The sequence below is a fragment of the Triticum aestivum genome, chromosome 6B, assembly GCF_018294505.1.
Source record: "Triticum aestivum cultivar Chinese Spring chromosome 6B, IWGSC CS RefSeq v2.1, whole genome shotgun sequence".
Classification (NCBI taxonomy): Eukaryota; Viridiplantae; Streptophyta; class Magnoliopsida; order Poales; family Poaceae; genus Triticum; species Triticum aestivum.
Genome location: NC_057810.1, coordinates 10,949,240 through 10,966,280, shown reverse-complemented (window position 1 = coordinate 10,966,280; position 17,041 = coordinate 10,949,240). Strand labels below are relative to the sequence as shown.

General features: G+C 44.1%; 1 protein-coding gene across 1 annotated transcript; it reads right to left on the bottom strand.

Annotated features, from left to right (window-relative positions):
- Positions 1-1,894: 1,894 nt before the first annotated feature.
- On the bottom strand, positions 1,895-4,122 carry LOC123133103 (bidirectional sugar transporter SWEET14-like). Its single transcript, XM_044552643.1, has 6 exons — positions 4,071-4,122; positions 3,287-3,323; positions 2,989-3,199; positions 2,680-2,841; positions 2,472-2,591; positions 1,895-2,384 (listed from the first exon to the last, which is right to left on the bottom strand). Exons 1-6 carry the CDS (start codon positions 4,120-4,122, stop codon positions 2,082-2,084), a joined length of 885 nt encoding a protein of 294 aa, XP_044408578.1. The 3' UTR covers positions 1,895-2,081.
- Positions 4,123-17,041: the final 12,919 nt, after the last annotated feature.

The window sequence follows — 17,041 nt, the reverse complement described above, 5'->3', positions numbered from 1 at the left end:
AGCATGCTAGACCTCGGCACGGGTGTCTTGATCGATGCAAGCACAACCATGGGCTCCTCCTCCATCTGCCTTTCGTTCTCTACCTCGTTCTCCATGGGCTCAGACTGCTCCATCTCCTCTTCCATGGGACCAGCCTTCTCCCGCCGACGACATAGGTCAAGTTAAACATGCAAAAAACATCTCCATCTACATTGGGCAAAGTCCCTCTAAAGCGAGACCTGCAAAGAGAACGGAGAGGATTGCAAGTCTGTGTCAGGTCCAAATTGCTTGTAAAATAACAAACTTGTAGGAAAATGTAACCGCCTCGAGCAAAGGACCAAAACACCCCAAACACACGAAGGCCACAACAAAGGCAAACCGACATAACGCCTCCAGGCGACGGCCGGTAGCCAAGATACCCAGGAAAGCGTCTCCCCAAGGCAGCCCCGCCGCTTGAACGACGCTCCGCGCAGCCGGCTAGGCAAACAGCCATGTAGTCGGAATGACCAGGCAAGCGCCACCCCCAGGTAGCACAGCGAGCTAAACAACCCTCCGCACAGCCGGCTGGGTGCACCGTGCGAGCGCATGTGCCTGGCTCTCACAGAACAACACATGGCCAAATGACACGACGCTCGGCGGCCGACTCGCCAGGGCAGAGTACCCTGTTCGGGACAAAAAGACACCACATGACTAGGCCCTCCGCATCCAGTCGCCTTACCCCATGCGCGAACTGGCAGTGCTACTGCGACACACACCCCTCCTGTCATGAATGGACCAACATGGCATGGAGCCCACTTGCCTGAGCCGTCCGAGAAGATCGAACGACTCAAAGAAGACCCAAGAAGACCTGGCGGCACGCCAGCCAGAAATAGGCATGAGGTTTACACCCAAAAAGGTGGGCCCATCAGATCCGTCGTGCGCAGGACTACACGGCTGCCATCACTCGCTGTCGCCATGGACACCGCCCAATGATGGTGGCCCCGTGTGATCCCCCGCGGTCCACCCATCATGTACCGCACGACCGGGTCGCCAGCGTCTAAGCCATCCGGGTAGATCGAACAGCTCGAAGAGGCCCTGGGAGATCAGACGGCTCGGAGAGGCCCCAAGAGATCAGACGGCGCGGAGCCTCCCACGGGAGAGGGACATCGCGCACACATTCGGAGCCGCCTATGACGGTGGCCTGGTGCGCACCGGACAGTCCACCCGTCATGGACCCTCCAGTCGGGTCGCCTGGGTCCAAGCCAGCCGGGCAGATCGGACGACCCTGAGGGTGCCCGAGTGGCTCCCGATGCAAGCACCAGCAAACAGATGGCAATGGGGCACTCTCAACCACGAGGAGCCTAGGGAGATGGGTACTCCAACATTTTTTATAGGAGTAATTACTATGCACTCTAGTTCTTGCTCACAAATACTCTTGTTTCAATTTACCGTCACAATACTCTTGCTTGGAATCAAAGGTAACTTGCAGCCAGAACACAACAAACCTTTACAAGACACAAATGACCATTTCATCAGTTCTTTGCCGGATCGATACTACCAAACGAAGTCTATTTTAATGAAGAAATTTTATGGACATTTTCCAATATCGACGATTCGCGAGATAATAGCTATTATTCTTTTCAGTTATTATTTTAAGTTAGCCACCATGGTGAAATTGCTAGACACACTGCTCTTAGGAATTAATGCTCAAGCATCTCGGTACGAATCCGAGTGGCCGCATTCTCTAACAAGAACACAATAGATTAGAAATCAATTCAAAATTTGCAATTTTGCAATGCTTCTACTTCCGTGCTATGCTTCATGAGAAAATGGCAACTTTTATAATAAGATCATTACATGGAAGTGGTAGATTTTTTTTAGAAAAGAGGGAGATCCCGGGCCTCTGCATCAAAACGATGCATACGGCCACAATGGAAGTGGTAGATGAACATACTAATGAATACGACTAGGATAAAATAACTGGTTCGAGCATCTAATTGAACGTGATAGTGGAAATCGCAAGCCCACGTGCACGCATTTCTCTCCCTATAGCTTCTTTGCTCGAGCCCAGCCCGTCATGGCTTAAGTGCACGCATACATCCTAGGCATGAACGCATGACTCCCTAGACTTGCTCGACGTGGGTTGCCTTGTCAACCTTGTAAACGCCCCCCTTGGTCTCGTCACTGGCGCAGGCCAAGCTGTTTTCCTTCATCGGCAGTGGCATCCCTGAATCTATGGGATTGTGCGTGTTGAGCTCGATGGCAGCCGCTGGGCCAAGCTTAGAGATGTTGACGACATGCTCGGGCACCTTGACTGCATCATCATCGTGCACCTGCTTGGGCGCCGGTGTAGGCGTGGCTTTGTGGTAGAGCGCGTAGAGCCCCATTTGAATCACACCGAATGCGAACCCAAGAATGTTGGGCAGCTGCATGCAGATCAACACCAACAATTAAAGAAAAAGGAAAGCTAAGTTATGATGAACCGAGAGATTTTATTTGTGTTGTTCACGTACAGCAACATATTTGTCCTTGATGAGGAGGCCATAGAGGAACCAGACGACAGCGCTGACGGTGAGGGAGAGGGAGAGGGAAAAGGGCATGAACTCCACGCTCCGGGTACGCACCACAAGGCGCTGCAAACGTCAAGACATAATACACTTGTAAGAATATCTCATGGATCAACAAACAAACACTCTAGAGGGAGGATGCTCAGTTGCTCACGATAACGCTGAGGGGCGCGACGAAGACACTGACGGAGAAGCCGACACAAACCCACCCGAGCATGACGACACGCTTCTCGCCCTCCGACAAGAGCAGGGTGAGGAGGAGGATAAGCCCGAACACGCCCACATTCAGGAGGAGGAGGATCTTTGCTGTGAAGAGCTGCATCCATGCGCATATTTTCATGTTAGCCAGCTGCATTTATTGCATGGATCTAATAATATATGATTGTATGCATCAATTGATGTAGAGGCCAAAAATTATCCTCTTTTCGAAGGAAAAATGTGCAGCTGAGTTGCCATCCAGTACCTTGGCTTGCTTTGGCGCGTAGGTGAGGTAGATGATGATGTAGATGGTCTCAATGACACAGCCAGCGGAGTTGATGGTGATGAGGAGGCACTCATCAGACTTGAGCAGCGCGTAGTAGATCCACAACATCGCACTGAAGAGCGCCACCACGTAAGGGACCGACTGGAATCCCTGCGTCGACTTGCTCCGGTAGATCCGGTATAAAGTTGGCCTGCATCACATGCCCCCATGCACCATTAATTTCTCCTAAAACTAAGCTAGAAAGAGAAACGATGTTGAGTCTGATCAAGAGGCTTACAGTGGGGCCAGGTAGGTCATGAAGGAGATGACGTTGCCTGCAGGCAGAAAGCAATACGACAGTTAGCCAGCGAGAACAAGGAGACACGTACGTACGATACACAATCCCCACTTAATGGCTAGCTTTCTTGTGTGGGTGATGCCGGTGAGGTGTCACGCTACACCATACGAAAATGTATAACTTAGAGACCTTTAGTTTACATATGTCGTTCCCTTTTCTCACCTTTTTTTGTTTGGCACCAACATACTTTATTTACACCTCAAAATAATTGGGGGAGGAGATTGGGGGACGAGGAAGATGGATCACTATTGGTGAAAGAAAAGAATAGCAAAAATATGCTGGTGGGGGACAAAAGAGGAAGAAGGATCACTAACTAGCTTACACAAAACAGGAAGGATCACATGCATCCCATGGTGCAATCCGCACTAACTAGCTAAATATGTACTCCCTCCGTCCCAAAATAAGTGTCTCAAGCTTAGTACCACTTTGTACTAAAGTAAGTACAAAGTTGAGACACTTATTTTGGGACAGAGTGAGTATGTATTTATATTGGATGCTCAGAATACAACCAGAGGAGGAAATATTAGTTTTGGGAGTGATTATTAGTTCTCGCAAACCATAGCCAACAAAGATGGAAAAAAAATAAATGGCCAGAAATAAGAACTCTTAGAAGATAGATGTTTTAAAAGCATCTATTGAGGTATATATGCATCGTGCTGATGCAGAGGCCGGGGATCCCCCCTTTTCAAAAAAAAAAAATCTATTGAGGTATAAAGCAATATACCTAGGAGGCCAAAGGCAAAGGCCCATGGGTGCTGAAGAGAGAGGCCACCCATTGCAAGATCTTAATTGGAGTTGATGAGCAGATCACAATGAGATAGTTCTACCAAGCTAGCTAGCTAGGATGATAGTTATGTTTCAAGATTCCTTGTCCCTTGTATAGATGGTTCAATGGGGAGAGAAGAACTACCAGCTTACAACTTGATGTTGTTGCTTGAAAGCTTGAAGGGAATTAGAGCTTGGATGGGTTTATATAGTGCTAGCAAGGAAGCTGGGAGCCAGTTAAAGGTGCATATGCCTCATGACGTTTGAATCCAGCGGCACACACAAACTCTTCCTGGTCAATCACAGTCATGGGGCCGCATTAAAAAAATGACAAGATAATCATCAGCATGCATGACACAAAGTGCCTACCTTCTCGGTACACTCTTTCTCTCTCAGTTTCTGCCCAATTGCATGGATTTACTACAGCGAAATTGTTGTACACTGCAACTTAGCCGTACATGGAGAAGGCAGAGAGCTATAGCAGCCACGGAACCGCAAAGGATCACATTTGTTTCTTTCCCAACTAGCCTTGTGTCTAATTAAATTATTGGATGATATCCAAACCTTTTGTTTTCCTACGAAATATCAAGTACAACGACTCACAGGTGACAGTTACTGAAACTTTGCCAACAATTACATAACCACCACTCATATATTTATGTGTGTAAGTTTGGTCAAGTTTCTAGAATACAGTTGGATCGTATTTTCTTCTTGTTATTCCTCTTGGAAAATTATTGGAAGTGAAGTATGCTTGTGCTCTCCCAACCAGGTGACTATGGTCCCCACTCGGGCACCCCTAATCGGTGAGTAATAACAACTACTCGAAGGAGGATGCTCTACAGACGTGTCCGGACCATGTCAAACAGAAGAATGTTTATGGGCTCTTGAGTCATGCGTCGTGCCACGCCGACACTCGAATGGGATACAGATGGATGAGATATATTGGAAACTAACAGTTCTGCAAGATATGCTTCCTATATTTTCTGGATCACCTGATCATATCGTATTCCCCAAAGAGAGTTACTAAACTACCTGCCCTCGCCAAACTACGAGGGACATCCAAACCCCCGCCAAGGAGTAAGGTCATGTGGGAATCCTACACCCCACCCGTAACCTAGGAAAGCAGATAATAGAAATACCATTGTAATCCTCTCGTTGATCAATAAGAATAAATAGGTAGGACGTAGTCTTATTACCCACTAGCCTGAACCTGGGTAAAACTATGATGTCACCATCACTGCCAACGAGATCTCTTCGGGCACCACACATCCATGTACTTCCATCCAAGACTCTATGCATATTGGATCTGTGGCGCATTAGTCATTAAATTTTGGCGTCCACTGTGGAGCCTAGTCAGATTTCGATCAAAGTCTGATAAGATCTTCTTGTTATTCCCCTTGTTAGTGAGGCAGGGAGGCTAGCACTCAACTTACCTCGAGGGGATTGAGCTCAACTATTCCCCTCACGACGAAGAGTGGTGAAGGAGTAACTACACTATATGTTTGTGTTAGGTCATGCGGGTTCTTCTGGTAATGCAGGTTCTCTGATTTAATTTTTATTATGTTTGTATTGCTTGGTACTTCTTTGAATCCTTAGAATAGATTTAGATCATTTTCGCAAAAAAAATACGTATGGCTCGCTCCCTAGGGCGACTTCGGAGGACACACCCGCCTCTGGTCCTAGTCTACAACCATCGTCGTCTTTCCTGCGTCACCGCGAAGGAGACCGTTGGTGCTGACGGCTGTGACGGGGCACAACCGTTCAACTTCAGCCATCAATATGTGGGGTGCCCACCTGGATCTCGTGCCATGTGCGCTCCTGCATCAATTTGGTACATGGACAGGGTCGAAGGCAGCGCCACCGGTGGTGTTCTTCACGACATGAGGCACAACTGGCACGAGCTCAGTCACATTTGGTGGTGTGCATCACGGGTGGTTTGGATCCGGCGGGATATAGCCTGTGGTGGCTTGCTGGTGGCCGATGGTGGTGCTCTGAAGTTGCTCGACACATTGGATGGGTGATTGCGGTTCTGGTTTTTCTTGGCGGCTTTCGGGTTGCATTTCGCCATTGGTGGGCATTTGGGCGGTGATTCCTGCTGTGCCTCGGTTGGGTGTTGGTTAGGCGGCTCTCGGGTAGCTCGACCCGATGGTGATGAATGCTTTGTGGTTGTGCACGTGATTTGGATTGCCCGATGTGTGGTGTTCACTTTGATCCATGATTCCGGTGCTGACTTGGACATTGCAACATGACTTCTTTACTGGCAAGTTGATGGCACCAACATAGAGGACTTCACCTATGGTGGTGAAAACCAGGTCCTGAGTTCTGGGGGTGAAAACCCTAGGTCTGGCCTTCATTGCTTGTACCTGGCAGCATTGTTTAGCTCTCGTGTTGAAGGCATAATTTGGAGATCACTCGGTCCTTCTCTTCTGGGTGAAAACCCATGATCTGGCCTATGTGGTTCGATCCGACGATGACAGTGTTCATGCATCATTTCCTTGTTGAAGATGTTGTTGTTTTGGGAACCTGCTCGTTGTCCGGATGTTGTCGAAGGCAGTGATAGTAGTTGATGTTTTGCTGCAATGGGTCCTTTGCCTCGCCTTGACCACTGTGTGTCCTGTTTCTCTTTCTTTTTGGCTGTGTGCCTCCTAATTGTGCAGAGGCCGGGTGTACTCGTTGTTTTTGTATCCACTTGATGTGACATTATGAGTAATAAAGAACGCCCTTTATCCGAAAAAAGAGAACATAAGGACTGAAGTTGCTTTATGTGATTGGATTTAGGTGGTCAGAAATTATGGCGAGCCCCTCCCTGAAAATGGGGAAAGGGGAGATTAGTTGGGGAGAGACCGTCCGTAGATTGCAGTTGGTATGTTGGGTTTGTAGGTTTAGGATATTTCAAATAAATTGTTAAATCAAGGTGTTTAACGTACGTAAGGACGAGGTTGGTCGGTGGCAAAAGCTTTGACGATGCTTTTTGAGCATAGGTTGACACAAGATCTACGTGGTTTATAATAGGGGCCTCGTGATCAAGATTGAGTAAACAAAATTTCCATTGGAACTTGGGAGGAGAGCAAAGAACGGCTCTGCCAGGTTTTCCTTTTCCTTTTGGCAAAAGGTATTTGCTCTCTGTTGTTAGTGTAGGAGTACTACATCCAACTTTGGTCTTTGCTTTCTGTTGCCACCAGGCCTTACGCACCAGCAGCATGCACTTTTTCAGGTGCTCTCGAAGTTAATTTGTTGCGTACATCTACAATTTAGTCCTAGTCTTTCACAAGTTTTGCTGCTTTGCCGGTTGAATTAATAGTGAAGCTTCAAACAGACCGTCAGGGCATGTCTAATGGAGTATCCAATAGCAGGACTTTTATGACGTGGCAACAAATAAATGTGGGGATTTTACGAAAAAAAATTGGCCAGAGAATAAGGTTGTGTGAATATCCTCTGTTTATTTCCGCTCTTCTAATGTGAGTTTTGTCTTAAGTTAAATTCCATAATTTTGTTCAACTTTATGTCAAAAAATATCGGCATCTACAATACAATAAGTAGAATATGAATAAAATATACTATGATGAATCTAATGATGTTGATTTGGTATTGTGAATGTTAATACGGTTTCTGTAGACTTGATCAAACTTTGTGAAGATTAACTTAAAGGACAAACCCGATATGGGAATAAATACATGGAGTATTAGATTGTACCCCTTGGAACGTACTAGCTGATGCAATATCACACTGCACATGGTTTTCAAAAGGTGACATACTGACATGCCAAATGGATTTGTTTTCCACAGTTCAGGCAACAAGCTAATACAAATCCTTGTACAGCTCAATGTCTGCCTGCAGAAGCCACATGGGAATTTCTTCCATCTGACCTTTTGGACTCAGTTTGGAGCCACCCGAACCGCTAATCTTAAATTAACTATTCTGGAAGGAAGCAACGGATGATCGAGCAGTCGCAGCTTTCTTCTGTCCGGCGACTAGCATAAAAAGCAGGTGTATATAAAGGCCAAAGGAAAAGCCCGTTTCAAGGAAACATAGATTCACTGCATGTCTAGATTCACTGCGTCGGCCAGCTAGATAGAATTAAAACATTTGGCCGTCTCAACAAAAGCAGAATTACTCCAACTCAATCAAGGACATGAAGAAGATCCTTGCCGGGCGAATATTCTTGCGAGAGTCATTTGCTGCAGTTACGTGGGTGGTGGGTCTAGGACCTCTCACCAGCCGTTAGGCAAAAGCGCACAAGGGGGACTGACAAAAAAGAGGAACCTTTTTGCATACTTGGTTGATCACTGTTCCTTTTAGTGATGGTCTGACACATTATTTACTCGGCATTCATTGCAAAATTCGAGTTTTCCTAGGCAATTGATGCATTGAACCAATATCTGTGTTATCTAAAAATTGTTACAAATCATGAAAGTACGTATGGTGGTAATATTTGATAATATGGGTGGCTCCACGTATGCAAAAAAATGATGTATTAGGCTTGGGAGAATTCTATGTAAATTTTAACAGGAACGAACTTAATTTTTCTGAATTTATTATTTTTCATGCAACCGAAAAAGATTTTCACGTCAGTTGATTCTGGGTGGTAGAGAGGACCCACTGGACCTCTGATTCCTCGGCGAGACTGAGCCAGAACCTCGCTGTAGCTGGCCCTGATGTCATCATCATGGGCATGGAACAGGGCTGATAGGTGGGAGAGAAAGGGGCGGCAGGGTGAAAAATACCAAATAGTACGCACCCTTGAAGGTGGAGGAAGAAATGGTGGCCATTGGGTTAAAAGAGAACAGGTCTATCGACGGAAACTTCAGAAAAATTTGGTCGTCGTATCGTAGGCGGTCCCAAAATTTTAAGGTAATGAGCCGAGATTTTCTGGCAGATTGATTCTAAATCTAAATGTGCACACATAAAATAATTTTAAAAAGTGGCGAACTACAAATCATGAAAATGGGACAAGACCTACAGGATAAAGATAACCGCACATACCAGCTAGAGAAATAAAGAGGCACTTACTAGGCACATCGATCGGCGCAATAAATAATTTTGAGACTAACTACCTCAATGACCGTGCGTCACTACGGAACCATAGAAAAGACAGTAATATACTACTGGCTTAGGAGATCATCGAAAGATGATGTTGTCTTACAGATTGCATGGTTTATGATTAAAAAGTGAGCACAAATGTAACGAAAGGGCACGTTGTAGTCACTGATGCTTCCTAAGCAACCATTGTAGGTCCTTTGCAAGATTTACAGTGAGATAACATTTCAAATTTTAGAACATAGGCGAATGTTCATGAGTAATTTGAATGCACAAGATCCTGGATTTGGTAGGAGGACAACGTCTATGACCACACTGAAATTGCAATGTGTTCGTTCTCTACTGCTATGTTATAGAACTGGAAGAATTGGTTGGGAAGATTAAAATAAAGACGGGAATCATATGCATTTGTAGTTTGTGTTTTATAAGTGTGTTATGCTCATATTAGGGTAGTAGTGTATTTGTTTATCTAGGATAGGTCTCATCACAATAGTAATATTTGTTTATTATATCTTTTGGAAGGTTGCTAGTCTCACATGTAGGTAGAAGTGCATTTGTTTATTTGTATGGTCCCACTTGTTAACTCACCACCAACTCCAACCTTTATAAGCAGGAAATATTAAAGTTGAAATTTTGCAAACATTGACAATACAGAACACAATACAAGATATTTAGACGGCACTCACATACGTATTTACGAAGGTACATCGGTTTTAATCAGGCTATAGATTCACTTTCGTCAACGTTGTTATATAACTGATCCTACCTATACGCTTGAGAGAAAAAAATTCCAATAGGTCACGTTATGAAGTCACTCTCAGAGGTTCAAACTTTAATAAATATATTAAAAGTTCAGCGGCTGCCCAGCAGAGACTCAATAAAGGACCGTAATCATGGCCTCATAATGCCGTTAATTAAGATATTAACAAAAAGTAGTTGAAGATATACCAATGTAAACAATGCTATGAAGCTGCGTAAACTACTCTAAAATAGCATCAGGGTAATATCTGGAGAAGCACAAGCGACATACAAATATCTCCACAAGCTTATCTCTGTAACAGCTGACCGCGAAATATTTGGAGAAGCACGAGCGACATGCCAGAAAGTTACATGGCAAAGTAGTTGGCTGTGTCAGTTTTAACTGCCTGGTCCAAGATGAATTGGTGGATATTTGCTACACTGAGCAGAATGTTTTATACAGAACCAGCAAACTTTTTATTTGTTATGCATTGAAGGTTTAGTGTTTCATTGGAAACAAATGTATATCCGGAAAAAAAAGGAAACACAAGATGTTTACATACATGCCAACACATTCATCCTATCAATGTATGTACACATACCCTGCTCTTACTAGAAGCTCTTAAATACTTAACACCCAACTAAAGATGAAGTCGTCATTGGTGCCTCGATGTCAACATTGCCTACCATGGTAAGTGTAGTGTCAAAAACCTGCAATAAATTATGTAGAATGCAAGCACCTATGCCAAATTTAGGACTTGGACTTGTGTATACAGATTCTACAACAACGAATCTTAGTCCGTTGGGAGCAGACGTATGCTGAAATTATAGTCTAGTAGAACTTATGTACCAATAAAAGTACATTCTTTTACCGCACGTATACATAAAGCTAGGTTGTGTTGATAGGATATATTTGTCCAGCACTGCATTTTTCTAATAAATATTTTCTAGTGTTATTATCTTGGAAATAAGTAGACCCATCAGTACAAGCCTTTTGTTTGAGATATATGTGCGTCACACAATATCTCATCCACTAGGAAATAATTGAAGCAAAAGCTTGGTTTCCTTTGTAGAAGACAATAAAAAAGATGGTCCTGATTTAGAGCGCACAATCTCGTATGTTGACAGAACATTAGCGACTGATTTGGTCCCCTTGATGAGCATTTTTACAATATTACAGTTAACAAGGCAGTGACTAAAGCGCAAATGTCAACAGAGTTGTCTAGAAATGGTTCTTCTAATATTTGTACAAATGAACTTAGTAAACACGAACGAACTTCCCAGTAGTTTTTTGGATATGTGTGTTATAATTTCAATTTTAGCAGAGGGTTCTGCATTTCTCACAGGTGAGGTTTGTATCTGATTATATGATTCTGACGCTACTAATTAACAGTGAAACGGTCAGATTAGGTGTTGGATCCCAATCCTAAAAAAACTTGCCCTATTATTTTATTTATTTATCATCATCACGCATAGTGCCTGATATGTCCCATTGATAAATTGTGATGCTTTTGATAAAAAAAGTGGGAAAAGGTGGAAAGAACAAAATAGCATGCCTACTTTAGTGGAGTGCCTTGCAGCTACTTGCACCCATCAGCGATTAGCGTTATCACAATCGCCTAATCAAAGTGTGTTCTTACTGTACCACCTTTATCTTTCTTCCTATCGCTCCAAAGTTAACCCAAGCTTCTAATCGCAATCAGTGACATCCCAATGTTTAATTGCACAAATCATGCACTAACACACTAATTACCCAAAACATTTTTTTGCCAAAAGAGAGGGTAAATGAGAGATACTTATATGGCCCGCAGTCCGTGGATTATGTTTTGTGGATTAGTACTCTTTGGTTTGCTTCATGCATCATCTGGTTATCCCCGACTCTTTTTCTTATGCCAAATTACATTGCAATATCTTGGGATGCTCTGCCCTGTCTCCTTAGTTAGTGTCTTCTGATGCATGCATCCTTGGCTGCTTGGAATTCACTAATCATTTTGATATTAGACATGAACTGGTCCTGAGTACATTGGAGAGAAAATTTCACTTTGGTCGTTTCTAGCTACTTAGCAAGCCGTTCTAAGTGCTATAGGAACATAATCCACGGACCCAGGGCCATATAGGTGTGTTTTTTGAGGAAGATGGGTTCCAGAAATAGCCAAGCGCACATTTTTTTTAAAAGGAGGATTGACCCCGACCTCTGCATGGTTTGATGCACATGACCATATATTGTTGATTATTTGACGATACCAAGCAAAGTCAAGCCCACATATGTCATAAGTCTGTCTAGTTTATATGTTAGAGCTCGACCCTGGCATATCTATCGCCACCCTGTTTAGCCAGAGCTTGACTCCACTTTGTGCGCAGTGGGGTAGCCACCAACACCACTCTACATAGGCATCTGCTCCAAGGAGAAAACGAGCCATTTCGAGCGAGCATCATTCCTCAGAGTCCTCTTCCTTCTGAATTGCTGGCGACACAAGACATGTCTTTCCTCAACTTTCTCTTAAAGCCTGCAACGACCCTGAGTGCTTGATCGTATCCTCATGTGGTTGCCCTATATAGGCATAAACCTCTCCCAATACTCTCCAAGAGCAGCTCTAGCCATTCCCCTAAACTTTAAAGCTCTTCAAATTTAGAGTTAAATTTTTTTTACATCTTGCCCTTCGTTCAAACTTGATAAAAGAGCTAAGTGGGGCTTAACTCCTTAAAAAAAGGAGTTAAATGGTTTTGAGGGAAGACTAGAAATGCTCTAAGCATGCTACCCACACCCCACTTCTCCTCAATCTTACTTCAGTCCGAGGAATCAAGGATGGAATGGACGCACGAGCAATGTAGGATTCAGATCAAATGGTTGGTACTGCATGCTGCTTTGGCTAGTTAAGGAGGGTCGCGGGCTACAGGCCAAATAGGCTGCATGGTCTGTTATATGACCGAAGGTGGTTTGAGCAAGGCTGGCAGCGATTTTAATTACTTTTCTTTATTTCTTTTATACAAGAAAATGAATGTAGCATATATAATTGCTACTCACTCCGTTCCTTTATATAAGGTGTATTTGTTTTTTTAGAAGTCAAACGAGTGCATGTTTGACCAAGTTTTTAGAAAAATATATCAATATCCACAATACAAAATATATATCATTTGATCCATCATGAAAAGTAGTTTCATATTTTATCTATTATATATTGCAGTTATTGTTATTTTATTCTATAGAGTCTTGGTCAAACATTCAAATGTTGACTTGCATGGAAATCAATACACCTCATATTCTGGAACGAAGTGAGTAATTCAATTCAAAAAAACTTCTTGTAAAATCAAATAATATAATAGAGCGTACGAGAATAATTTCCATCCTAACTGCATGTTTTTAAACTTTATTTTATTTTAATAAAGCTATTATGGCTTCAATATTAATTACCAGAAATATCTCTAGGATTTTAATTATTCCCATTTAAAGACCCAAATATGTATATGATACATATCCAAAATGGTCAAAATGGTTGTACATATGAGATGATTCTATTGACATCCAAAATGAAAATTTGGGATGTTACATGTGTGTTGTCAAACATTAGGCCATCGATTATGTATATGGCCAAAATGCCATTAATGGTCAATAGCTAGCACATTGACTCTGTGAATTGCTTTTAATTTCTGCAATAATGTAGTGTGCCTTTTGTACTTTTTAAGTTCTAAAGCATTGTGGAGCATAAGTGTATAACTTCACACGAAGAGAAAGTACATTGTGATATTATGTTTTCACACGATGTGATCCACCCTTATAGCAAATTTGTCATGTATCAATTTAGGTACATACACCTGGATGGTGCCGATCCCATCAATTACATGTTTATTAAGAAAGATCCCATATCTACGGATGCAGGACCAAATTTTGGGCACCTTTGCTACATACATTTTTGCTACGAGCTTTTTGGCTTCATGGGAGTGCCTTTAGTGGAACTTTGAGCTCTAATGGTGTACAGACTAGTATTAAGAAGAGCAACAGACAAGAACCTGAGTAGGAGATACACCCATGTGAACTTTCTTGGAAGATGCATGGATTGTGTTGACATTAAAAAACTCTAGGCGAGATCGTGATCAGAACTTTAATGTTCTTTTTCGGTAGAGAGGTACAGAGTTAATTGTCTGACTCATCCACTATGCAGCAGATGTACCTTTTCTGTAAGCTTTTGAGATTAGAATCTTTGAACAGGGAACTCAATGGACACCTGGTGCGTCTTAACTGTAAGATGGTAGGATGGAATTGAGATTACGCACCCTACTACATAAATTCCTTAAAAAAACAGAATGGATAACAGATGCTTCGCTTAGGTATAACAAGCACTGCACACTATGCCCTTACTTAATTGGGTACCCTCGTTAAATTGTTTCAAACTTTCCCCCCTTTACTAGTATAGAGCTGTTGGGTCACAACTCACCTTGGTGCTTACCTTTTGGATAATAAACTTGAAAAAGGGTTCGGAAAAACAAAGATGTACATGACTCAGATTAACTTACCTCGAGCTCATATGAGCTCGGTTGAACAGTAAAATCTAAAAAACTGGAAAAGTAAAATGAAAAAAATTGACACATTTTTGTGGAAAAATTTGACAAAGGTTTTAAATTCTTCCAAATTTTCACCATAGAATGACATTCATGGAAGTCATGCGAAAAAATCGGCACTCCAAAAATATCTTTTCTGGTGCATGATTTTTTTTGCCACGACTTCCATGAATGTCATTTCATGATGAAACTTTGAAATCATTGAAAAATGTCAAAGTTTGTTACCACAAAATTCAGATTTTTTTTTGAAGAGTTCAAATGTTTCAGATTTTACCGTTCGCTCGAGCACATATGAGCTCGAGTTAAGAAGGACAATTTCTTAGATGTAGGATCAAAAATGGATTGTACTACTTGGGCTGGGGAGAGAAATTTACCATATCTTAATCTTGATATAGTTCTTAGTTAGCGTCAACAATACAACCCATACTTTTTATCTCATCAAACACATTAAATGGGAGCTATTTTAGATACGACGGAAAATATTCTAAAAGATCCAGAGATATTTCTTGCACTTTGTTGCCGAGCTATCCAGTAACCCCATCGTTTCACACCCCCCCCTCGAGGGCGATCAGGGTCTAAACCCTAGCCCCTCGGCCGCTGCCCCCTCCTACCTTCTCTCCCCTGGTCGTCCCTAGAAACGGTTGCCAGGTAAGCCTGTGTGCCTCTGGTGATGAGGACATCGGGGATCTGGTCGTAGCGTACATGCCTAGAGGGGCAAGCGACACGAGATCCTCCTTTTGCGGCCATTCATCCCGGCGGTATGGTGCAGCTTCGGTGGCAACACGAGGATGTTAGATCAATAGGGGGTTTGGCCCGTTGGTGGCGCATACTCCCTGGAATAGTGGGCATGGTCCCCGGAGCAGCGGCTTCGGTCATGCCGACTCCTGCGTCCCCTCCGCCAGGGATGACGGGCTAGATGGCGGCTTCTTATGGTGGTGTTGGTGGCAGCGGGTCTCATGATCTCGCACCTAGGGATGCCGCAGGAGGTGCGTGGCGCCCAGAGCTTTCTCCGATGATATCCTTGGAAGCATTCCTGAAGCATGCTGGAACCGGCATGGGTGGCTCGACTGATGCAAGCACAGCTGCAGGCTCCTCCTCCATGAGCCCATCCTCTCCTACCTCATCCTCCATGGGCCCAGAATTATACTCCATCTCCTCCACGGGACCGGCCTTCTCCCACCAACCTCAAAGATCAAGTTGAACAAGCAAAAAACATCGCCTACTGCAATGGGAAAAGGCCCTCCGAAGTCAGACCTGAAGCGAAGCGAGACGGTGGCAAGTGTGTGTCAGGTCTGAATCGCGTGTAAAGTAACAAACTTATAGGAAAATGTAACCGCATCAAGCAATAGACCTAAACACCCCAAACACAAGAAGGCCATGGAGAAGGCAAACTGACATAAAGACTCTAGGTGAATAGTAGGGTAGCTAAGAAGCCTGGGCAAACGTCTCCCTAAGGCAGTCCAGCCGGCTGAGCAGCACCCCCCCCTAGGTAGCACATTTGGCTGAAAAACCCTCCGCCCAATCGGCTGGCCGCACTGTGCAAGCGCGCATGGCCAGACGGCACAATGCACGGTGCCCGACTCGTCGGGCAAAGTACCCCGTTTGGGACAGAAAGACACCACATGACCAGGCTGTTGGGGAACGCAGTAATTTCAAAAAAATTCCATCGATCATGCAAGATCTATCTAGGTGATGCATAGCAACGGGGGTAGAGTGTGTCCACGTACCCTCGTAGACCGAAAGCATAAGCGTTATGTAACGCGGTTGATGTAGTCGAATGTCTTCGTGATCCAACTAATCAAGTACTGAACGCACGACACCTCCGCGATCTGCACACGTTCAGCTCGGTGACGTCCCTCGAACTCTAGATCCAGCTGAGGCTGAGGGAGAATTCCGTCAGAACGACGGTGTGGTGACGGTGTGGTGACGGTGTGGTGACGGTGATGATGAACTCTAGATCCAGTAGGTTTCCACCAAAAGGGAGAGAGGGGGAAGGAAGGAGAGGGAGAGGGAGAAGGAAAGGGGGGGCGCCGCCCCCCTTTCATTGTCCTATTTGGACTCAAGGGGGAGGGGACGCACGGCCTGCCCTGCCGCCCCTCTCTTTCTCCACTAAGGCCCATCGAGGCCCATTAGTTCCCCCGGGGGTTCCGATAACCCTCCGGTACTCCGGTTTTCTCCGGAACACTTCCTGTGTCCGAATATAGTCGTCCAATATATCAATCTTTATGTCTAGACCATTTCGAGACTCGTTGTCATGTCCGTGATCACATCCGGGACTCCGAACAACCTTCAGTACATCATATCACATAAACTCATAATACCAATTGTCATCGAACGTTAAGCGTGTGGACCCTACGGGTTTGAGAACTATGTAGACATGACCGAGACACGTCTCCAGTCAATAACCAATAGCGGAACCTGGATGCTCATATTGGTTCCTACATATTCTACGAAGATTTTATCAGTCAAACCGCACAACAACATACGTTGTTCCCTTTGTCATCGGTATGTTACTAGCCCGAGATTCGATCGTGGTATCATCATACCTAGTTCAATCTCGTTACCAGCAAGTCTCTTTACTCGTTTCGTAATACTTCA

Bases quoted from the DNA above. Each gene is read 5' to 3' on its own strand.
- LOC123133103 (XM_044552643.1), bottom strand. From the start codon at position 4,122: ATGGGTGGCCTCTCTCTTCAGCACCCATGGGCCTTTGCCTTTGGCCTC. The intron at 3,200-3,286 runs GTAAGCCTCTTG...CATGTGATGCAG, and splicing joins ATGACCTACCTGGCCCCACT to GCCAACTTTATACCGGATCT. The intron at 2,842-2,988 runs GTACTGGATGGC...GCATGGATGCAG, and splicing joins ACGCGCCAAAGCAAGCCAAG to CTCTTCACAGCAAAGATCCT.